Source organism: Rana temporaria, chromosome 3, assembly GCF_905171775.1.
Source record: "Rana temporaria chromosome 3, aRanTem1.1, whole genome shotgun sequence".
Classification (NCBI taxonomy): domain Eukaryota; kingdom Metazoa; phylum Chordata; class Amphibia; order Anura; family Ranidae; genus Rana; species Rana temporaria.
Genome location: NC_053491.1, coordinates 412,658,602 through 412,684,276, shown reverse-complemented (window position 1 = coordinate 412,684,276; position 25,675 = coordinate 412,658,602). Strand labels below are relative to the sequence as shown.

Sequence of the window (25,675 nt, the reverse complement as noted above, 5' to 3'; positions counted from 1 at the left end):
CACGAGTGCGGGGGGTTTCTGATGTAAGGGGGGAGTGAATGCAAAAATGTAAGGGGGCACTGATATAAAGGTTCCCCCTCCTATATTAGTGACCCCCCTTACCTTAGTGTATTTACTCTACGAAAGGTGGTCTCTGGTCACCAGAGTGCCCCTCACATCAGAGTTCCCCTTTACATCAGAGTCTGCAGGATTCCCCCTTACAATGCAAGGGGGAACTCAGTCTGCGGACCCGGATGTAAGTGGGAAAGAGAAAGCAGTGGACTCTGATATAAGGTGGTCTCTGGTCACCAGAGTCCCCTCCACATCAGAGTTTCCTCCTTAGATCATGATCTGCAGCGTTCCCCTTTACATAAGAGTTCCCTTTCACTGTAAGGGGGAATCCTGCAGACTCTGATGTAAGAGGAAACTCTGTGCTGGCTGGGTTATAGTAACCTGACCTTCATGTCAATGAAGACATTTTCTTTTTGTTTTACTTTTTTTTACTTAAACACATTGCAAATAGCACTAGCTATATGTTTATAGTTTAAATACTGACATTTGCATAGTTCGGTACTGAAAACTGTAATTTTAGGTACTTTTTTTGCAGTGGCAGTAAAAAATGTGGTTCTGATAGTAAATTTTATGATTTTTGTCAGTAAATTCTCGTGCGTGATTGTGTAGACAGGGCCCCAGTGCACTGTATTGCCCGGGGGCCTATAATGCTCTTAAGATGACACTGGATATCTTGTCTTACAATGACTGAAGCTAATTGCATGTCAATCATTTTAGGCTAATAGAGATTTGACCTTTTTATTTATTTTTGCTTGGTTTCCAGCTTTTAAAAACTAGGGTGATCCTCTTTAATGTAAAAGTATTTATGCAACATTTTTTGTTACATAAAGTTTTGGTACCAGATTCTTAAAGAGGTGTTTTCAGGCAAAAAATAAATAATTAAAAGTCAGCAGCTACACATACTGCAGCTGCTGGCTTTTAATAAATGGAGACTTACCTGTCCTGGTGTCCCTCGATGTCGGCACCGCAGCTGATGTTTCCTATCAGCTGTTGGTTGCTGCCGTCGCCATTGCGGGTAAGGGGGAACCCGGCAGTGTAGCCTTTTCGGCTTTACTCCGGGAACCCTACTGCGCATGTGCAAGGCCTGCTCCTCTCTCCGGCGGCCATTGGAGGAGGAGGAGGAGGAGGGAGCCCCGCAGGGATGTCACAGCCAGACTCCCGGAAGTGGGGAAGGATACCTGTCTTTGACAGGTATCCCGTCCCCCCTTCCCCCGAAAGGTGCCAATTGTGGCACTGGAGGGGGGGGGGAGGAATCCGATGAGCGGAAGTTCCACTTTAGGGTGGAACTCCTATTTAAACACAAAATAAAGTGAATTTTTGCCACCCGTACATATTTGCATAGACATACCACATGTGGTTTTTCAGCACATAAAACGAATATTAAAGTGGTTCTAAAGGCAAGACATTTTTACATTAAAGCTGGTTTGGTCATACTTCTGTGGATCACAGGAGTGCAGTTCTGTCTGCACTCCTGTGACCCGTTTTCAGCAGACAGTGGGCTGAAGTCCGCTCTCTGATGACCTCACAAAGTCGGTCCAGTCTCTGCATCATCATGACCAAGGTCTGTATCTGCCTAGATCCCTGGATCGACACCTGGCTCAGCCTCTCAGTGAGCCGCTGAGAGCCTGAGCCGGTGATCCCGCCTCCTCCTCAGCACAGTGCTCCTGTGAGCGAGGAGAGGGCAGAGCAGAGAGCTGTGACTGACAGTCACCAGTTTGAAGAATTAATTCCGGGTGACTGCACTTCCAAAAATCCTTTTATTGAAGCTTCATATGACAAGTGGTTGACAGATGGAGCAGGGGACAAAGAGGTAAACGCGTTTAACGCAAATGTTAGCACTTAGTCATTACCAAGTCACCAGCTCTCTGCTCAGGGAGCTGTGAGAACCGGGCGATCGGCGGTGTTCGATCTCTTGGTTTTCAGTGTAGAGGCACCAGGGGGACAGATGCAGCATCGGACTAATGCGGCATTCACCTAGGTAAGTATAAATGAAAAAAAAAACAATACTTCTCTTTTAATGAATTTCCTGCGTTAAGGTAAAAAATGTCTCTGTTAGTGTATCGCCCCCTCACCTCCCTATATACTCACCTGAGTCCTACATCGATCCAGCAATGTGCCCGTCTGCAGTCAGTGCTGCTCTCTCTCCATCTCCAGGCACAGAAGCAGCAGGGGGAGTCATTGGCTCCTGCTGCTGTCCGTCAAATCTCGTGTTTTTTCCCCCTTCTTTTTGCTTTTGTTGTTTTGGTGGGGGGAGGGGTAGAGGGAGGGGGGTTGGTCACAAGAGGGAGGGAATGGGTGGGAAAAGAAAAAAGGAAAACAATGAGAAGTCATTAATTAATGTTCCTTCAGCCCAAAAGTACAGAGTATTTGTGGAAAGTAATATATATAAGTAACCAAAATTGAATGTATATGCATAATCAAATGTACTAGGATAGAAGGAAAGGTAGATGCAAATGGTTTTATATTTGATGGATGTGATAAAATGTCTGTTGATACTTGTTCCTCTATTTTTGATTAAAAAAAAAAGATCAAATACGAAAAAAATCGTGTGAGGAGGGAGTGGGGGTGGGGCTGAGCCATGCTGTGTGTGTCCATAGACAAACACAGCCCGGCTCGAGAGCAAGCCCGCAGGTGCACCGCCTATAGTGGCACATGAAGAAGAGGAGAAGTAGAGAGCACCAGTGGGGGACCCCAGAAGAGGAGGATCAGGACCACTCTTTGCAATACCATTGCACAGAGCAGGTATGTACTGTATAACATGTTTATTTATTTTTAACTAGTTGTAGATTTGGGCACATTATAGGTTATACATTATTGTACGCAGAACATGTATAGCATGTCCAGTTTCTCTGCCCTGCTGTTGGGACCCCCTTCCTATACACAGTAATTTCCACGTTTGATTAATCAGAGTTGGCATTATTGTGTACTCAGAGAAAGTGTCAGCGGGTATTGCTGTCAAAAAAGCAGTCTGAATCAGTGTTTATAAACAGCACTGCTCCAGAGGTGATTATCCGCTTGCCAACCGCCTAACTTACATTTACGATGGTAGTGTAGCAACTCTGCGCTGGACCACATACGTAGTACATGATCTACATGCCTGCCGGCCTGGCTGTGCTGTGATTCCTTACAGTGATTCACGGTACAGAGCTCTGTGATTGCAAACAATACAGAACTAACAGGGGATCTTGCTGTTTCTTATTCCCTGCTAAGCAGGGAAAAAAACAAGATCCTTAGTAAAAGCAGCACACAGTGGGCACACAATTAACCCTGCGCCTAGATGTTAACCCCTTCTCAGTCATTTCATCAGTACTGTGACAGTTGTATAGTATTTGCACTAATCACTGTATTAGTGTCACAGTATCAGTTACCCCCCAGCCAGCGTCTGCTAGTGTCATATTGCCCGCTATAAGTCGCTGATCGCCGCCATTACTAGTAAAAACAAAAATAAAATACAAATTCCAGTATATATATCATAATTTGTTGACACTTTAACTTATTAGGATTTTTATTTTTACCGAAGACTGTAGTTCATTTTGGCCTAAATTAAACAAAAATTTTATAGCAGAAACTATCAAATATATCTATATATTTTTCCACAAATCTTTGGTCTCTTTCTAGTTATATACCGTATTTATCGGCGTATACCACGCACTATTTTGCCCTGAAAATCAGGGCAAAATCGTGGGTGCGCGATATACGCCGATACCCGCTTTCCCGCCATGAGTTTGAATACTGCGCCCGCATATAGCGAGCGCAGTTCACTCGTGAATCTTCGGGCAGTCTCGGCGCCTCTCGTACTGACGTCCTGACGTCCTGAGCGTACAGGACATCAGTGCGAGAGGCGCCCGAGCCTGCCCGAAGATTCACGAGTGTACTGCGCTCGCTATATGCGGGCGCAGTATTCAAAGTCGTGGCGGGAAACGAGCGGGAGGACGCCGCCGAAGGACGCCGGACCCGCCGAAGATGGACACCAGACCCGCCGAAGATGGACACCGGACCCGCCGAAGATGGACACCCGACCCGCCGAAGATGGACGCCCGACCCGCCGAAGACGGACGCCGGACCCGCCGAAGAGGACACCCGAAGCCGCAGAAGGACGCCGGACCCGACGAGGCCGCAGATGGACGCCGCGCAAGACATCAAAACTGTAAGTACAAAAAAACAAAAAATCTTTTTTTCCCACAGGATTGGGGGCCACTTTGGGGGTGCGCGGTATACGCCAGAGCGCGTTATACCGCGATAAATACGGTAATAAAAAATAAAAACCCCAGTGGCGATTTAATACCACCAAAAGGAAGCTCTGTTTGTGTGGAAAAAAAATATTTAAGTTTCATTTGGGTACAGTGTTGCATGACCGTGCAGTTGCCAGTTAAAATAGCACAGTGCATAACACTTATTTTATCTGTCTACTAGCTGAATACCCGGCGTTGCCCGGTCTTCCTATCTTAACCTTTTGGGGAGGAAAATCATAGTAATATAAATATACCCATCTTTTATATAAGGGTGTAGGTAAGGGTTAATTTAACTGTTATATATTTTTATTTGGCATGTAAGTAATATGTATACCAGGTATTATTGAAATATCTCCAGGCGTACAGATGTTATGTGGGGGTAGTTAAGGGATAAATTAACTATCCTATAGTTTAAGTGGACATATAAGTAACATGTGACCAAGTGTTATCGAAATATCTACAGCCGTTTGGAAGTTATGAAGTAACATGTATTTCCCATAGAGTTGAATGGGACTTTAAAGGAAAACCCCGACCATGGCAAATGGGGGTGGGTAAGGGTTAAACCACCTATCCTATGTTTGTTGCTGACATATAAGTAACATGTGTGCCAAGTTTCATGTTAATATCTTTAGCCGTTTGGAAGTGATGCTGGAACATACATACATACACACGTTGAGTTTTATATATATAGATTCGTGTGACCTTGTTTTGCACATGTTTGAAATGCAACTTAAATAAAAGAATTACAAAAATAGCACTGTGCAGAATAGCACAAAATGGTCTGGTTATAGAAAGTAGCATATTGTTGCTTTTATATAATTATGTTCATTCATGTGCAGACAAAAGGGATGAACCTAGATCTGCAAATTATGTCAGCTAAAGAAACCTGACAAGTAAAAGAAAAAAAAGTAAAATGTTCCTCAGTTTACCCCCTTTTTAACCCTTAAAGTGGAGTTCCACCCATAAATATAACATTACATCAGTAGTTTTAAAAAAATGTCATTAGTCCTTTAAGAATTTTTTTTTTTTTTTTAGATGCCTTCAAAGTGTTGTTGCTAGGCAGAATAGTTAATCTTACCACTTCCTGCACCTAGGTGCTTAAGCTTCACCGCACAGACTCCTGGGAATGTAGTGGGTGTAACTTTCCAGGAGTCTGTGCACTCCCCAGTCTCGTAGAATCATGTGACTTGGACAGTACAGGTGCTGAAACCTGATCTGAAAACTATTACATTGCTTGTGCAGCACTGAGCATGTGCGAGATCTGCAAGGCTGAAATCCAGGAAGTCATACAGTCTGGCTTCATGATGCCCACACTTAAGATGGCCCCAGTCAATTTCTATTTTATAAAGTGTCTAAATGCTGTAACAACCTAACAAAACGGACCTTCGTTTACAGACTAACTTTACTAGAATACATTAAGCTTGTGTATTACAGGGGTATTTATATTTAAAAAGTGAAATTGTGGCCGGAACTCCGCTTTAACCTACACGGTTAAGGAGATATATGCAGAAAACACTTCACCGATGTCTATGGCAAATGTGCGCTGTAGACAATGGCGCAGGTGCACTGAGCATCCAGGCATTCTGAATGGGATCATGCTGGTCCCGCGCGCATACACGGGAGTGACGTCATCGCCACTCCGGCTAATCACAGCGCCGGAGCGGTGATACCAGGAAGAAGCACAGAGGGGACATGGCGGCGGTGGAGGGGAACGAGGAGCACTTCGATTTCAGATAAGTGCCACATAATGAGCTAGTATGCTATGCAAACTAGCTCATTATGCCTTTCTCTTGCAGGTGTTTTTTTTTCTGAATTGTTTTAAGAGGGTTTACTTCCTCTTTAAGCTTTGTACACATGATCGGATTTCCATCAAACAAATCTGTGGAATTTTGTGCGAAGGGCGTTTGCCGTGAACTTGGTATACATACTGTACAGACGGCAGAACCTTTTCAGCCAACATACACGAAGCTACGTGGTTTTTCAGCTCTTTAGGCAACTTCTGCTAATATTGTGCTATGGTCAGCATTGGTTCGGAGCATGCATGTTTGTACTTTTGTTTAAATTTTTTGCAATGGCTTGTGTACACACGATTGGATAATCCGACAAGACACATTTGTTGTCCGGAAATTTGAAAGCATGCTATAAAACATTTGTCGTCGGAAATTCCGACAACAATTGTCCGATGGGGCATACAAACGGTCGGATTATCCAACAAAACCCTGCCATCACACATTTGTTGTCGGAAAATTCGATGGCGAATGGAGGACGGTAAAAACATAGAACGACCATCTGTTTTTATAGCCCCTTTTCCGCCCATGTATGCAAGCCAGGGCCGCTGATAAGCCAGTACAACTGGCCCTGTTGTAGGGGGCCCCGGGCCAGCAGGGGCCCGGATGGCAACCCCCTTTAAAAAAAAAAAAACTTTTTTTTTTTTTTTAGGGGTCTGGAGATCCCCAGGGGCCCGGAGGCCCACAGGGTCCCAGGTGACAACTCCCCTTTTTTTTATTTATTTTTTATAAAAAATATATATATTTTTTAATATATTTTTTTTTTATTAAAGGGACAATTTTTTTTTCTTAGGGGTACGGGGTCCCCAGGGGCCCGCAGATCGCCAGGGCCCGGGATGAAAACACCCCTTTTTTTTTATAAATGTTTTTTTTTTTTTAATTAAAGGGCCCAGAGGTCCCAAGGGCGCTGAATGGCAACCCCCCTTTTTTTTTTAAATGTTTATTTATTTATTTTATATATATATATATATATATATATATATATATTTTCATTTTTATTAATAATTTGTAAAGGGCCCCCCTCCGCTTCTCAATTCGCGGCAGCCCCCCCCTCCTGCTTCTCAATTTCAATTTCAGACGGCAGCCCCCCCCCCGGTTCTCTGCTCCAGGTGCCTACCAATGCCGCCAATCCCGTAACGTGCTGCAGAGACAGTTTCAAGGCGTGGCCAGGGGTGGAGCTAAAGGCGGGACCAGGGGTGGAGCTGAAGGGGGCCCCGTCAGGTAGGCTGTATGGGGCCCCATGATTTCTATCAGCGGCCCTGATGCAAGCATGCAGGATTTGACAGAGGAAACTGAAGATTCAAGTATATACCTTTGCAGTGAAAACACTGAAGTCAAAGCCTCAGTAAAACAGTGAAGTCCAGTTTCATCGGTCAAATCCGACCATGTGTACGGCCCATCGGTCCGTTGTCCTTCAGTCCAAAATTTTAAAACATGCTTTAAAATCGAACCGATGGACCGCTGCCCGATCGGTCCAAACCGATGGTTAGTACAGAAAGCATCGGTTCAAAACCTGCGCATGCTCAGAATCAAGTCGACGCATGCTTGGAAGCATTGAACTTCGTTTTTTTTTAGCACGTTGTGTGTTTGACGTCACCGCGTTCTGACCCGATCAGTTTTTGGAACAATGGTGTGTACGCACATCAGACCATCAGGCCACTTCAGCGGTGAACCGATGGAAATGGCCCATCAGATCATTCTCATCGGTTTGGAACGACCGTTTGTACGCGGCCTGAGACAATGGTAATTTTGTGTAATAGAAGTGAGCAAGTGTAGCCAATATATGATGGAGACCTCTTTCTTTAAATTAATATGTATTTTTTTGTAAATTAGACTGTCTTCAGCCTCTTCCACATGGGCAGCTGAGCCCCTTTAGGCCGGGTTCACACTATTGCGAATTGCGGGTTCACTGCATCCAATTTGCAATAGCAGCAGATTTTGACCAGCTCTATATGGAGCCGGTTCACTCATCTCCGCTGCGAATTTGCACAGGAGCCCTGTGCGTCCCTTTGGCCATTTCAGGTCCAAATTCAGACAAAAATTCGGGCTGAAATCAGGCCTGAAACGGTGAACCAGGACGCGCCGGACCCCTGCTGTGAGCCGCATGTGAAGATAGTGTGAACCCAGGCTCAATGTAAATCCCAGCATCTTTGCACACCCTGGATGCCCAGTTGCAGTGTACAGCCGCCCATAGCCATGGATGGCTGTGTGCTGCTGTTTTCAGGTATACGCCACTGCTAACAAACAATGGGCCAGATTCACGTAGATCAGCGGATCTTTAGATCCGTGTGATCTATCTGATTTAAGATACCCTGCCGCAAGTTTGAGAGGCAAGTGGGTAATTCACAAACCACTTACCTCCAAACTTGTGGCGGCGTATCGCAAATCCCCCGGCGGAATTCAAATTTCGCGGCTAGGGGGAGTGTACTATTTAAATCAGGCGCGTCCCCGCGCCGATTTAAATGAGCATGCGCAGGCCGTGAATTTACCCGGCGTGCATTGCTTCCACTGACGTCACTAGGACGTCAGTGGTTTTGACGCTTACGTAAACGACGTCCATCCGTATTACAAAACGATTTACGCAAACGACGTAAAAAAATTCAAAAGCAACGCGGGAACGACGGCTATACTTAACATTGGCTGCGCCTCATAGAAGCAGGGGTAAGTATACGCCGGGAAAGCCGCTACGGAAACGTTGTAACAACACTGCCTCGGGTCCGTGTACGTTCGTGAATTCGCCTATCTCGCTGATTTACCTATTATTCAACGTAAATCAGCGGGAACGCCCCCGCGCCATTTTTAAATTACAAATAAGATCCGACGGTGTAACACAGTTACACCTGTCGGATCTTAGCCATATCTATGCGTAACTGATTCTATAAATCAGGCGCATGGATACGACCAGTTTAAGTCAGAGATACGACGGCGTATCAGGAGATACACCGTCGTATCTCTTTGTGAATCTGGCCCAATGAGTATAGTGTATGGGCGTATGCAAAAAATAAATAAATAAACATTTTTTTTTTTTTTTGCATGCATCCACACTTGTGCTTACAATAGCACTGGCATTTACCAGAGTAGAGCAGTGCACAGCCATTCTCCTGGGCTTCCTAGGTGGAGGAGAGACACCACCATTTAAGTTGTACAGGCTCAGCCACCTGTGTGCAGGGCCCCTTATTCTGCTGTGTGCTGGGCATTTTGTATTGTGCATTTACCGAGAACTGCCCCTCCTGTATTTACCTCTATTTCCAGTAATAATCTGGTTATTTAATTACGATTTGGTCCGATAACAAATCCCTCCAATACTTAGGAAATGTCCTACCATGTACTTGAAATGGTTATTATCCTTATAACATTTAAATATTTGCAACCTGCATATCCACATCAGGTTTTAATCAAATCCAAATTCCTGCTTGACAATTAAATATCACAGGCAGGAGAGTCTGGAGCTTGTGCAGGAAATTAAAGCCTCTGTCTCAGCACCCCAGATTTCCTGGTTCAGCAGGGCTGGCAAAAGTATCCAAATCTCTGCCAAAACAACCAATGACACAGCCTGCAGTAGACGCTAGAATATCCACAGCTCGGCTGGTGAAGTACTTGCCATATTTACATTGCACTTTGTGCGAAAAAGCAGAGATTCACCACTTATTTTACTGCAAAAAAAAAAAAAACATATAAAATTGTAATAGTTTTAATGTTAATTGGTTATTATTTTAACCAGTTTCCCTCAAATATATGCAAGAACTACTATTGCGTTGCGCTAATAAAGTGCATAAGAAATTCATATAATAATATCACTGAACTGTTGAATAACAAAAAAATAAAAAAAAATTATAATAAATATTTCCAAAATGTATAAGGTTCATATCGAATGAAAGAGATCAGTCCTAAAGAAAGTGCTGAAAAAAATCAAGGTGCTCTACTTGTGCATCAGAAAACATCCAAAAATCCTTGTGCTTGCAGTGATCGAAAGAATGTACTCTGCCAAAAGCGATATTAAAGTCTCTTCCCAGATTCTAATGCCGCGTACACACGATCATTTTTCGGCATTAAAAAAAACTTTGTTTTTAAAAAATGTCATTTAAAATGATCGTGTGTGGGCTCCACATCATTTTTCGGGTTCTGAAAAATTACCAATTTTTTTTTCGAACACGCTGCATTTTTTAACGTTTTAAACGATGTCGCTTTTCGGGTTGTAAAAAATTATCGTGTGTGGGCTAAAACTAAGTTAAAAACCTGCGCATGCTCAGAAGCAAGTTATGAGATGGGAGCGCTCGTTCTGGTAAAACTACTGTTCATAATGGAGTAAGAACATTCATCATGCTATAACAGACAGAAAAGCGCGAATCGTCTTTTACTAACACGGAATCAGCTAAAGCAGCCCCAAGGGTGGCGTCATCCGCATGGAACTTCCCCATTATGCACGTTGTACGTGTTGTTCGTCACCGCGCTTTGCTAGAGCATTTTTTAAAAACAATGGTGTGTGGGCAACGTCGCTTTAATGATGAAGTTGGAAAAACGTCCCAAAAACGTTGTTTTTTTTCCTTCCCGAAAAATGATCGTGTGTATTAGACCTTCATAAGAAAGGACTAACTGTGCTTAATGGAGAAAATCCTCCAATGGATGGATGGGATTGTTTTTTTTTTATTGTTTTTCAACACAAGTTCCGTTAATTTGATACTAAAATAATTCTAAATAGAAATGTAACTCTAAAGCCTCATACATACGATCGGACTTCCATCGGACAAATCCGTGGATTTTTGTCCGAAGGGGCATTGGCCGTGAACTTGTTCTGCATACACACAGCAGAACTTTTTCAGCCAACATTCACCAAACCACGGGTTGTAAAGGTACATTTTTTCCTTTACCTTAGTGCAGTCCTCCTTCACTTACCTCATCCTTCCATTTTGCTTTTAAATGTCCTTATTTCTTCTGAGAAATCCTCACTTCCTGTTCTTCTGTCTGTAACTCCACACAGTAATGCAAGGCTTTCTCCCTGGTGTGGAGTGTCATGCTCGCCCCCTCCCTTGGACTACAGGAGAGTCAGGACGCTCTCTACGTTGCAGATAGAGAAAGGAGCTGTGTGTTAGTGGGCGTCCTGACTCTCCTGTAGTTACAGACAGAAGAACAGGAAGTGAGGATTTCTCAGAAGAAATAAGAACATTTAAAAGCAAAATGGAAGGATGAGGTAAGTGAAGGAGGACTGCACTAAGGTAAAGGAAGCTATTTAGGGAAAAAAAATTGTATCTTTACCGCCACCCTTTGGGCAACTTCTGCTATTATGGTCTGATGTTTAGCATGGGTTCTGAACTTTGGATTTTAGCCCGATGGATTTGTGTACAGATGATCCTCCATCAGACATATGGTGTCAGAAAGTTTGAGAGCATGCACAGCGAACATTTGTCCGTTGAAAAACCAAAAACAATTGTCCGATGGAGCATACAGACAGTCAGATTGTCCGATAAAACACATCCGTCGGAGCGTTGTCAAAAAGTCCAATTGTGTGTATGGGCCTTAATTGTGCATGCCAGACTACAGATACGGAGCAGCGCACAGCTAAGGGACGTTCTTCCAGTGGAGGACTCAACTCTGAGATGTCACATGACCCAAAGCAGAAGTGAAGCCTAGAAAGACTTCCTGTCAATTTGCACCGGGTGCTGCTCTGCATCTGAGAAAGATTTTGCATGGAGGGAGAGTACAGATCATTACTGGAGAGTGAAATTGTGCTTGGGGATAGCTAAATTGTGCTGAAGGAATTGCCCACCTATTGCCACAACTGCCCATATTCTGCTTGTGTGTGAAAACTGTTGAGTTTGTTGCACCTCCTGTAATACAACAATTGCCCCTTTGTTTCCAATATATTGTAGCAATCTACTGTTTGTTGCCTGAGTAATGTATATGATTGCCAGTTGGTTAGATGCAGGTTATGTCATTGGTTGTGGACTAGGCTCTCTGCTGTTCTTGGTACTCCCTTAAATAAATCTTTAAATATCATTTAATCATGGCAGTAGAACCACCTGATAAGATGCCAACACTCGTATGCCCTGTACACACGATCGGCTCGTCTGATGAAAACTGACCCATGGACCGTTTTCATCGGACAAACCGATCAAGTGTGGGCCCCATCAGTTTATTTCCCCCATCGGTGAAAAAAAATAGAACCCATTTTAAAATGTCCGTATGGTTATACGGAAATTTTAAAACGGGTTCTATTTTTTTAGATGCCAAGTCTTGGGTTGAAACCATTAACTCAATGATTTGGAGTGAGAGAGTGACACCAGACAGGGCAATTACAGGAAGTTTGTGAAGATGTGGAAACCTTGGCCAGACCAAACAGGATGTCCTATATAAGAAGATGGTAGTCGGCCCTCAAATTTAGTACATATCTTAACCTGTTATCGGGCATCCCTTTTTTAGGGAAGATTTAATTAATGAAGTACACCAACTTCAAAAACTGGTTTATGTATATTTATCTTATTCGACTACATTCTATCCCATTACTTGTTCCCCCCTCCGACAAGTCGTCTATTGGCATTAAGTTCCTTTCCTAACCTGTCGGGGACGGAGTCTGCAGAGATGTCTATTAGTAGTGGTTGCATTTCGCCAGTATGTAGAATATATTGTACGGTGTAACATGCTTTGCCTATGCTGTAGTGGAAATGTGTTCCCACGCTTCTGTCAATTGCCCATGTTACGTCCCTGTTTTCTCTGTGGTCCAATGACTCATGACTTCTTGTTTCTTTTTGTCTATATGTTTGTAAAACTGAAAACTTTTCAATAAAAATTTAATTGAAAAAAAAAAAAAAAAAAAAAATGGTTTATGGTGTGCGGGAAGGGAGGGGGGTTTGACGGTTAGAGGGGTGGGTAAGGGGGTGGGAGGAAACGAGGGAAGACAATTTGGAACTGGGAGGTTTTTCATTTTCACAATGCTACAAAGAAAAGAAAGGGGAAGATAAGAAAAGGGAAAAAGTATGGTTGTGTATTTAATATGTCAGGTTATGCACGTTGGTGTACTGTTTTTTACCTTTGATATGTAAACAACAATAAAAAAAGTATTGAATTATAAAATTTCCGTATGGTTAAAAAAACCGATAGAAAAAAAAAAAAATAATCATCTGTGGGGAAATCCATCGGTCAAAAATCCATGCATGCTCAGAATCAAGTCGACGCATGCTCGGAAGCATTGAACTTAATTTTTCTCTGCACGTCGTGTTTTACGTCACCGTGTTGGACATGATCGGATTTTTAACCGATGGTGTGTAGGCAAGACTGATAAAAGTCAGCTTCATCGGATATCTGATGAAAAAAATCCATCAGAACGTTTTCATCAGACGAACCGATCGTGTGTACAGGGCATTTCGTTTAAGAAATTTAACATGCCCATGTGACTTGAAAATGCGTATTGCTCCAAGACGAAAAAAAAAAAACAAGACACATTCGATTTTCAAAGCCGACACGCATTGCACATAAGTGGTCCATTTTCCGTAACAGTAAGACTCTTCCGAGCAATGATGGGCAGACAATTCTGGAGCAAGTGGACGTGAAGTGGCTAGAGGAGAGCAGCAGAACAGATTGGATTTACAAAACTAAGGGATTGTGTTAAAGCTGATCTCCATCTTTTAGTGAAGCTTAAATCTTTTTTTTGGACCAAACAAACTTTTACCTTTACTACTAGATGAGCTTGCAGTGTTCGCTGTATAAACTGTATGACGCCTCACCTACAGGATAGAGCGCTGTGTTCTGGCAGTGGGACAAGACCTTCCCATCCTGCTTCCAGAGCAAAATTGAGTTGGGCTGAGCACCACTCAGCGATTCATAGGAAACTTTGTATTTTACAAATGAATACAAAGCTTTCTCCGATTGGCTGAGTTGGCACACCTCTCAACCAATCAGAGGAAGCTTTGTAATTCTTCATAGCAGTGCTTAGCCCGACTTGTGTTTGTACCTGGAGCAGCTGCCAGAACACAGCACTGTATGTAGCCGAGGATACATACAGCGCTAACAGTGGGCTTGGTCCAAAAGAACATCACTAAAAAAATAGAAATCCACTTTAACACACAAAATACAAATATACTAAATCTACGATCACCCTCCTCGTATGTACATGGGGGGGGAGCCATGTTTACTTAAAGTGGTAGTAAAGTCTGTGTTATAAAAACCCTGCCTGTCAGCAGATTTTAAACAGAAGAGACTGTAAAAGGTCTCTTCTGTCGGAAGTATCCCCTCTGTGTGTCAGTGGGTAATGTGATCTGAGCCGTACATGCGCAGCTCAGATCACATTTACAGCCTGCTCTGTGTGCTGCAGCGATATCACTCCCATGCGCAGGAGTGACGTCACAAGAAATTCGGAAGGAACACAGGGGGAAGATGAAAGCGCCGGGGAAGCTGTGACAGCTCTCTGCTGGATGCTCCATTTGCAGATAAGTCTTTTGTAACGAGCTATCACATGGTGCATACTAGTACATTATGACTTAAAGGGGTTGGAAAGTCAGAAGGTTTTTTATCTTAATGCATTCTATGCATCAAGATAAAAAAAGCCTGTGTGCAACAGCCTCCCTAACACTTACCTGAGGTCCCTCTCTGTCCCGTGATGTCCACAAGTGTCTCAGCTGTCCGGATTCTCCTTCCTGATTGGTGGAGACACAGAAGCGGCGCCATTTGCCCCTGCTGCTGTCACTCAAACTCAGCTACCCAATCAGGGGAAAGAGGGGTCAGGCTCCATGTCTGAATGAACACAGGGATATGTGACTCAGCTTGGGTGCCCCTATAGCAAGCTGCTTGCTGTGGGGGCACTGAACAGGAGGGAGGGGCCAGGAGTGCCAAAGAGGGACCTGAGAAGAGGAGGATCCAGGCTGCTCTGTGCAAATCCACTACAACAGAGCAGGAAAGTATGTTTGTTATTTGTATAGGAAAAAAACGAGCCTTTACAATCACTTTAAACCTGCAGGGGGACCAGCTTTTTTATTTTTAGGACTAGACTTTACTACCGCTTTAATACATTGTCATGTGCTTTCTGCTTAGTCATTTTGCAAAGTGATTGTGCTGTACTATTCTCTCTTAAAGCAAATCTATCAGTTTGGTTTAGAAAGCTACAGGCGCTCTATTGAAAGCTTACCATTAACCTCCACAGCTATTGGATTGTGACTTACACAGCCGATATAGGCCGCCTCTACAGTGAAATCCTGAAAATCTAAACATGTAATGCCACAATGTAATTATGTTACAGAAAGCATTTAAAAATGTTATTTATCAAAAATTTACAACAGTGCAAAAAAAAAAAAAAAAGGAAAAAAAAAAAAACACTAAATTAATGCAATTAACTAAAACAAATATTATAATAAATCACACAAAGACATCCCTATAAATTATGTTTATTCATAATAAATCTGATGCATAAAAGCACATGATGTGTGACAGTGACTTAATGTACATGGCATGAGCAATCGGCCTATATATATAGAAAAACCACAGAACCAGTTACCACACACATCCAATCTGTTAACCATTCAGTTACAAGCAGCAAGATTGTCCTGGAGAGGAGGAGGGTGGTAGAATAGGGCACCAGTCAGCAGCAGCTGTCATACTGGAATGTGAATTGGCATCACAATTGCACATTTTACGATCTGTTTCAGTCAGAGCTGCCCAAGTTTCAGCCAATCAATGTATGTGTATAAAAACTGGTACTCTTTGTGTGGGCCACAGGACAACTGCCATTTAAGCACTTCAAAATGTGCCAAGTGAAAATAGGATCAGCACCAACTTCATAATGAACGTGTCACATGTCTAGCGTTGCACAAAAAGAAAACAAAAAAAAAAATAAAATTAGGGAAAATCTTTAAAAAAAAATTATAATAATAAAACGCAAGAAAAAGTAAGCCAGGAAATGCATAATGTAATTCTAGAATATAGAAATAAATATTAGGATGACAGAAGGGGAAGATTCTATTATTCTTCATCAACAGGCCACTCGACTGACAGCCTGGCACCAGAAAATCATGTCCACCCCAAAACTGCCATCTGTGAGAATTAAATCCCCCATAATGCATTGAGCTTCATCAAGCCATTGTCTTGTCTATACTTACTACACATCACGTCCACTCTACTGCTAGAGAAATACAACAGATACTGTAAGAAAGATGCCATTGCACAGGAGTTCCATACAGTGATCAAAACATTGGCACAATCCCAAGCCCATGATTCTCCCCTGAAAACGATATCCATTCTGCTAAGCCATCTTCATCCGTCTTCTCTGCATGTTCAGCCATTAGAACAGCAGGCTGGCAGGGTAACCGATTGGCACGGGGGGGGGCACTGGGTCCATGAGGTAAAATAATGAGAAGTCATGAAGGATGTGTTGCAGAAATGGGAATGGCGATTCAAGGAATGTCAGGGAGGACGGTCTTTGTAGCAGAAAGTATTTACAGCACAAAGGATTGGTCACCTGTGTGAAGAGACGGTGCACAGCTAATTATTTCCTTGTGGGTAAAATGATTTACATTGAGACCTATACCCACCAAGAGTACACATTTGTCCTGTACAGGTATACATAGATAGGGAGCCCTACTGTGACGAGAAGTTAGATCCAATGGTCAGAAATACTTTTCTTTGGTTTGTTGATTTTCTCCCTATTCCCAATGCTGTATCTCCCAAGGTGATTGGAAGTTATAGTACTGAAGTCAGAGTCGATATATAACGAATGACCAGCAAATGAATGACCAAGGATCTTGATTGTAGCAGACCCCTGCAACAGGGCTCAGTGCACGGGTAGAAATGTTCCTGTACACGGGCGATTAACACACCCTGCAAATTCTAGCAGCAAGAATCTGCGGATCCCTGTGTCTGGATCTGTACACAACCAGCAATTAACTTCAGTTAGGGGCAGATGATCCTGGCTGGACACAGTGGGATTCATTTACTATAAGACCCCTTTTACACTGAGTTTCTCAGGTGGTACAGCGCTAAAAATAGCTGCTATACCGCCTAAAAAACTCCTGCCCAGCAACCTCACACTGAGGCCATGCGCTGGCAGGAGAGAAAAAAAAAATCTCCTGCCAGCAGCATCTTTGGAGTGGTATGTATACCGCTCCTTCCCATTTAAAACAATGGGAAACCGCCGTAATACCGCCCGCAAAGCGCCTCTGCAGAGGTGCATTGCAGGCGGTATTAACCCTTTATCGGCCGCTAGCGGGGTTAATACCACACCGATATCGACCGAATCCCGCGGCAATTCCAACGGTATAGCGCCGCTATTTTTAGCGGCGCTATACCGCCACCGCGTCACCTGCCCCAGTGTGAAAGGGGCCCAACTGAAATCTGGTGCAGTTCCACATGGTAGACAATCAGCTTCTAACTTCAGCTTGTTCAATTAGGGCGCTTTTCACACAGGCGGACCAATTGGGTCCACCTGTCAGTTTTTTAGGCAGACCAAATTGGACCATCCATTGCCCTTTATGGAGCAGAGGGAGTCAACGGACATGTGTCTGTTGACACCCGCTAACATCCGATCTTATCCACTAAAAACAGACAGATGGTGGATCCAATTCAGGTGGTCCGTTTACATCCAACTGCCCGTGGAGAAAAGCAGGCAGTGTCCGCTCTGCATTTATCTTTCATACTTACCAATAGCAAACACCAGTAACAGGAGTTCTCCGATGCCTCTCTCTGCAGATGTTGTGCTACAAAAACTCAAAAGCAGACACTGGGCACTAGTAGAAGGTGCACAGCTGGACCTCAGAAAGGAGTTTCTTAGGGGGTAGTATGGGCAGGGGAGAGAAGTAATACAGTAAAGTCTCGTACACATGATCAGTTTTCCCGATGGGAAAACTGTGAGGAGAGCTTTTGGCCGGAAATTCCGGCCGTGTGTATGCTCCTCGTAGTTTTTCCGACAGGAAAACTGCCCAAAAACCGCCAGAAAAAAAAGAAAAAGAAAAGAGAACCAGTTCTCTTTTTTTCCAGTCGGGAAATCCGGCGGACTTTTGCCCAGCGTTAGTCAGTTTTCCTATGGGAAAAACTGCGATGGAGCATACACACGGCCGGGATTACCGGCCAAAGCTCCATCGCAGTTTTCCTGTCAGGAAAACCGGCCGTACACCTTTCCTTTAAGCTTAAAAGTAGAACTATAGGCAAAACAACTTTTTTTTTGGATAGAGCAAGGGAAGGTTATAAACCCAGTCAGATTTTTTTCTCTTAACCACCTCATTGCGGAGACTTCAAACAGGAAGGGAGAGGAAATCCTGGCAAATTAAGGAAATTCCTTGGGAACCCCCAGATCACCAGAACTAGGGTCCCCATTGGAAGATTTCCCCTCTACTCCTTTTCTGGGGACAACCCAAAATTTGTGATTTTCTTTTACTTTTAAATGATAATGGTAAACAGGGCAAATAGAGAAGGTGAATCTCCCTAATGGGGGCACAGACAGCAATAAAAACTGACAGGGTTTCTAACCCGTCTCCACTCCATCCATAAAAAATATATAAAGGGTTTTGTCTTTAGATATACTTTAATCCTACTATGCTTTTAGTAGATACATTTTTTTTAAACAATATTCTCTTTAGATGACTGCACTTCATACCTGTCACCAGCTTTTATTTTTTTCTCTTTAAAGCTATACAATAATACAAAGAATCAAGTGTGGAAGATAATCCAAAATGTATTCTTTGCATGTTTCAATTTGCATGAGACTTTACAATTTGAAAGTATAAAATCGTTCTTTTAATGCAAATATGTGATAAGCAAACCACAATAAAATTCCTTGCATTATAGATCAGACTATAATAATAGAAAAAAAAAAATTATAAAATATTACAATAAAAGTGAATGAACTATTTTTCCAAATGTAAGTGGTAAATCCATCACATAAATTCTACCAATGATTTAGCATTCATTGGATGGATTGGTAATGTTTTAGGGTAGTATCAGTTCTTTTTCAAGCCAGGAGTACAAGTGTCAAAAACAAACATTCTCCTCCCGTTAAATAGTTGAGGAAATCACCAACAGAGGTCTGGTAAAAGTGGCCAATCACATCAGAGCACAGTGGAGGAACGGAAGACAGGAAATTGGACGATAGAACTGGTTTTCCCCTTTACTCTGAGATCAGCTGTTTTTACAACGCCTCCATTGTTGTGATAGCTGATAAGTGTTTAGAACACAGGCGTCAAACACAAGGTCCCTGGGCCAAATCCAGCCCTCCAGGTCATTTCAGGTGGTCTTTACACCTCTCCTGCAGTTGCAGCACTCCCCTCATCTCCACCACCAAGTTTTAGCAGTTGGCAGCAGTGAGGACGACAAAACTCCTTGAGATCTTGCTCCTCTCTGTAAAGCTCCACCCCCCTCATCTCCGCCTCCCCTGGTCTCAGCATTCAGAAGACACCAGCCCTCCTCTGGTCCTCCTCCAGACCCTGCACTTTCTGCTTCCCAGCTCTGCCCCACTGTGATGTAAGTTTTAAAAGAATGAGAGCGCTACACTAGCTTGTACAGCCCTGATGAAGGGGAAGTGCTGAGCCCCCAAAACACGCTGGATTTTTTAAAAAAGTCTTTACAAGCTGGTGTGGTTCTCCCATCCTTTCAAAATTTCAACGAACCCTTCTGGGGTCCAGAAAGGCTCCACAGTTGCTGATGAGCAGCCTCTAGGACCACAAACCACCTATCCCATGGGTGCTCAACCTGTGGCTCTCCAGCTGTTGCAAAACTACAATTCCCATAATGCCTCAGCCTTTGGGAGACATGCTTGTACCTGTCAGCGGCTTGCAATGCCTCATGGGAATTGTAGTTCCGCAACAGCTGGAGAGCCACAGGTTGAGCACCCATGAGCCCATCAAAACACATCTGCATAAAATTCAGTGCTTCTAGATCACAAAAGATTGCATGTACCCACTGTGATGCAAGGAAGGGTGGGGGACTCGTGACTTCTGGCGGTGGAGGTTCTTGGCATCTAATGTAAGGGGGGTGGTGTTCTGGACATCTACTCTTACAGATACAACATAAATGCTGATGCGGCCCGCGATTAAATTAAGTTCGACACCCCTGGCTTAGAATATATAAAGTGTTTTTTTACCTTAATGCATTACCTGCATTAAGGCAAAAAAACTTTCACTAGTTGTCTTCCCACCCCCTTAATACTTACCCGAGCCCTGTATTGATCCAGCGATGTGCCCATCTGCAGCATTGCTAGTTCACTCTCTCCCCCCTCAGAGAGGCTCCTGTGGTTGTCAATAAAATGCTGTATAGACGGAGCAGGGTCGAGCCGAGCTGGGTGTGTCTGCCTATAGAAGCACATAGCCCAGCTTAGGAGCGAGGTGCACCACCATAGGAAGCAGCTTCCTAAGGGGGCATACACAGAACAGGAGGAGCCGAGAGTGCTGGTGGGGACCCCAGGAAAGGAGGTCTGAGCCTGCTCTGTGCAATACCATTGCACAGAGCAGGCAAGTATAACATGTTTGCCATTTAATTTTTTTAATATATATATATATATATATCTCTTTACAAGCACTTTTAAGAGAAGTGGATTTTTAAAGTTACTGTACCTGTGGCTTGAGAAATAACTGATACTAGTCCATGCGATTGCTGTATAATGGAGAATTTTGTACTTTATTTTGCTAGTGGCATATATGCATTAAAATGTTTTTTTTATAGTCAATTGAAGAAATTTTAGTTTTGCTCTTATTTATTCCAGCAATGCTGCGGTCAATGCATACGGCAATTTTCAGATACATTTTGCTACCAATCTTTCCATTTTATGAATTCTTAAAGCCGATGAAATAGCTAACCATCACATACCTGTCCTATCTGCCAGTCAGACTTCTGTCCTCGTAGATCGTGATTTCAATCTGTATGTTATGTCAAGGAATAGGATCTAAATGTTTATCAGTTCAACATACACAATGTTTCCTTATAAACTCTTAAGACTTGATTGTTTGATTTTTATTAAAATACACTAGTTATTAACATGCTATATTCACTTTAGAGTTACACTAAAAATAATAATAATAATAATAATAATAATAATAATGTATTTAAATGGCTGTTGCTAGGCACAAAGTCTAAGTCACATTGTCCTCAAGTTCTACAACTACTCCATCACAAGGGGGAAATTTGTGCCTTTGTGACTAGGTTTTTTTTTAGGTCTCCCTACTTTGTCAAGTGACCCCAAGTGAAAGTTGGTACATTCAGCTCATTAAAAGATAAGAAGTGCATTTACACTACTACCTACCTAACCCCCTGACTGAAAGCACACTCCCCATTGCAGATGTATACTTACCTGGAGTCCACAGCCAAAGTTCACCAAACATTTGCCAGCCCACAGTTGAAATCTTGGCAGTTTCTGTGCAGTTGACCCCCATACACTTCTATGGCGCTGTCTCTTGAGCTATATACACTCACCGGCCACTTTATTATTAGGTACACCTTGCTAGTACCGGGTTGGACCCCCTTTTGCCTTCAGAACTGCCTGAATTCTTGTGGCATAAATTCAACAAGGTGTTGGAAACATTCCTTAGAGCTTTTGGTCCACAGTGACATGATAGCATCACCCAATTGCTGCAGATTTGTTGGCTGCACATCCATGATGCAAATCTCTCATTCCACGACATCCCAAAGGTGCTCTATTGGATTGAGATCTGGTGATTGTGGAGGCCATTGGAGTGCAGTGACCTCATTGTCATGTTCAAGAAACCAGTGGTGAGATGATTTGAGCTTTGTGACATGGTGTATTATCCTGCTGGAAGGAGCCATCAGAAGATGGGTACACTGTAGTCCTAAAGGGATGGACATGGTCAGCAACATTACTCAGGTAGGCCATGGTGTTTAAACAATGCTCAATTGGTAATAAGGGGCCCAAAGTGTGCCAAGAAAATTTCCCCTACACCAATACACCACCACCACCAGCCTGAACCGTTGATACAAGGCAGACGTGATCCAATGATTTCATGTTGTTTACGCCAAATTCTGACCCCACTGAATGTCGGAGCTGAAAACGAGACTCATCAGACCAGGCAACATTTTATCAATCTTCTATTGCCCAATTTTAGTGAGCCTGTGTGAATTCTGATTTTAGGTTTGAACTACAGCAAGTTGTCGTCACCACATCTAGATGCCTAAATGCATAGAGTTGCTGCCATGTGATTGACTGATTATCAGTTTGTGTAACCAAGCAACTGAACAGATGTACCTAATAAAGTGGCCGGTGAGTGTGTAGTTGCATGTACAGGTCCACTAATGCAGATATACAAAATAGAGATGATCTACAATTACTTTAGTATATCTGCCAGAAGGCCTACTTCATCATGGCACAGATGTACTATTCAAGAGGAAACAAAACAAACATGGGCAGTTAACAGATCCAAAGTGTGACGAGGCTAAAAAAAAAAAAAAAACTTGTAGGTCACTGGCAGTATTGGAATAACAGATGGCATACTTAACTCGTAAGAGTACATTCACACTAGTAATAAGAAGTGGCTGGTGTGCATTGTAATCCATCCAGGTCAGCACAATGCTGATGCGCCAATCTCCGTGCATCACACAGTTTATTTTTTTGTAAAACAAACTTTATTGAAGTGTCACGCAGACATCTCTTGAATTCAATTGGCCTTACATATTTTTCTCATGACAGGTGCACTTTAAAGCGGATGTGCCATGAAAAAAAATATTAAAAGCCAGCAGCTACAAATACTGCAGCTGCTGACTTTTAATATTAGGACACTTACCTGTCCTGGAGTCCAGCGCCGTCCGCAGCAGAGGACGAGCGAGCGTTTGCTCGTCACTCTGCTGCTCCCCCCCCATCCTCAGTGAGGGAACCAGGAAGTTAAGCGCTCCGGCTTCACTACCCGGTTCCCTACGGCGCATGCGCAAGTTGCGCTGCCCTGCTGATTGGCTCCCGCTGTGCTCTGGGAGCCGAGTGTTCCCAGAGCACAACGGGGGGAGGACGGGAGGTGATGTTCTGCCCGCAGTTTACCCGAAACTGTGTGCAAATACCTGTCTTTAGACAGGTATCTGCACCCCCCTGAAAGGTGTCAAATGTGACACTGGAGGGGGGAGGGTTCCGATCAGCGTGAGTTCCACTTTAGGGTGGAGCTCCGCTTTAACTGTAGATCTACTAGTAAAAGACATTAAATATGAAACATTTTGGAAGCAGTCAGATGAGAAAAAAAGGATACCACCCGGAGCCCCCTCTCTATAGGATCAGTGAGGAGCAGGCCTTGCGGAGCAAAAATCTTCTCATTCTGCTCCTGAATAAACTTTGCGATCTTCTTCAGGACCTGAGCATGCAAGAAACAAAAGAAGATGAACAAACACAACAAATACCAAAGGAAAACAAATACAATTTATAGAAAGAAAAGTAGGTTATATGGGGTCCAATGGCATAGTTCAAAACCGCGCAGTGCATTTCAGTGCTTTACAGTTCCAGAAAAAATTTAAAAGTTGCATCCAGAACGTTTTTGTGGTGTGAACAGGCACTTACAGCCTTCTAAAAATGTACAAAGCAAGCAATACCAAGTCATAGCAGTAGCAAAAATGCACAGCACAGAGCTGTGATCAGGTTCCCAAATGGCCTGCAAAGAATTTCCCAAGTAAAGCACATAAAAAAATAAAAAAAATTGCTTTCAGGTCTTATCGATGACAATAGTCACCAGAATATTCTCTCAGGGCTTCCTTCCAATGCTCTATGGGAAAATGAGAGGAGTTGAGCGTTTCTCAACTTTAGGCATCAGGTGCAAGGCAAGTTTTAGACTGCAATCACACTTCTTTTAGTTAGACACATATGTTTTAATTGAAATAGATGTAAAAGTATGACAAGGCACACTGATGGGCTCTGTAATGCACAGTGTTGCATGTAAACATGTTTTAGTATTAGCCGACACATGTTTCCAGTTATTTTTTTTTATTAAAAGTCAGCAGCTACAAACACTTACTTACCTGTCCAGGGAGCCCGTGATGTTGGCCCGCCTCAGGCTGATCCGTCTATCGGATCGGGTGTAGGCGCCGCCATTCTAAGGGAAACAGGCAGTGGAGCCTTGTGGCTTCACTGCTCTTTTCCTACTGCGCATGTGCGAGTCGCCCTGTGCTTTGTGAATGGCAGGCTGTCTTCTACGACACACACAGGTCCCAGAAAACAGCGGGCCCCATTTCCTAGGAGACAACGCGAGTGAGGACGAGAATGAGGAGCTCCGCGGTGTAGGAAGTGGCAAATTAGGCTTTTCCCGGATGTAAAACATTTATTTTTTTTCAAATGTTTAAGATATTTTAACCACTTCATTACTGGGCACTTAAACCCCCTTCGTGCCCAGACCAATTTTTAGCTTTCAGCGCTGACGCATTTTGAATGACAATTGCGCGGTCTTACAACACTGTACCCAAATTATATTTTTATCATTTTTTTCCCCACAAATAGAGCTTGCTTTTGGCGGTATTTGATCATCTCTGCGATTTTTATTTTTTGCGCTATAAACAAAAAAAAAAAGACAGAAAATTTTGAAAAAAAAAACCACAATATTTCTTACTTTGTTATAATAACATCCCAATTTAAAAAAAAAAAAATCCCTTGGTTTAGGCCGATACGTATTCTTCTACATATTTTTGTTAAAAAAAAAAAAAAAAAAAAATCGCAATAAGCGTATATTGATTGGTTTGCGCAAAAGTTATAGCGCCTACAAAATAAGGGATAGATTTATGATTTTTTTTTTACTAGTAATGGCGGCGATCTGCGATTTTTTGTCAGGCCTGCGATATTGCGGCGGACGTATCGGACACAATTTTGGGACCATTCACATTTATACAGCGATCAGTGCTATAAAAATGCACTAATTACTGTATAAATGTGACTGGCAGTGAAGGGGTTAACACTAGGGGTGAGGAAGGGGTTAAATGTGTATCCTGGGTGTGTTCTAACTGTGTGGGGGGAGGGGACTGACTGGGGGAGGTGACCGATGCTATGTCCCTATGTACAAGGGACACAGATCGGTCTCCTCTCTCCCTGACAGGACGTGGAGCTCTGTGTTTACACACAGAGCTCCACGTCCCTGCTGTCACTGCCGATCGTGGGTACCTGGCGGACATCGCGGCCGCCAGGCACACGCATCGGCTTCCCAGTGATGCGCCGGGCACGTTGTTTCCCCGCTGCGTGCCCCCAGTGGCGCGCACAGGGAATGTAAACAAGCAGGACGTCCAAAGACGTCCACTCGGCATCCCAAGTGGTTAAAGGAGCCCATGAATGCAATTTTTTTTTTTTTTAGGGTGAACCTCCACTTTAAAAACACAAACGTTTTCAGATTTCCCTTGGATAGAATGTAAATGATGAAAGATAGAAAACATGATTTGCTGTGAGTCAGACTGTCCACGACAATGAAAATCTCAGACCAATGTAAATGTTAGTGTTTTTCCTCATTATACAGCATTGTCTTAGACTCAGGCTGCATTCACACCTGAACGCGGCGTATGTTACCACGATTTGCCGCAACAAATTGCGGCGTTTTGTCCTGAGATTTGCCGCGACAAAACGCGGTGCGTTTAAGCCTAACATACGCCGGAGGGGTGAATAACATTGTCGGCTATGCCGAACGCCGAAAGACGCCTGAAAAAAAGGTCCGGGACTTGTTTTGAGCTTCAGGCGTA

At 43.2% G+C, this 25,675-nt stretch overlaps 1 protein-coding gene across 2 annotated transcripts in view; it reads right to left on the bottom strand.

The window, feature by feature from the left end:
* Positions 1-15,425: 15,425 nt before the first annotated feature.
* The window catches only part of GOLGA7 (golgin A7), a 32,951-nt gene continuing 22,701 nt past the window's right edge, over positions 15,426-25,675 (bottom strand). For both annotated transcript variants that reach the window (XM_040346076.1, XM_040346077.1), the window contains exons 4-6: positions 23,221-23,322; positions 20,846-20,895; positions 15,426-16,511 (exon numbers count right to left, since the gene is read on the bottom strand). In XM_040346076.1, coding sequence (XP_040202010.1) covers positions 20,851-20,895; positions 23,221-23,322 — 147 coding nt within the window. In that variant the 3' untranslated portion in view covers positions 15,426-16,511; positions 20,846-20,850. The remainder of the gene's footprint in view (positions 16,512-20,845; positions 20,896-23,220; positions 23,323-25,675) is intronic.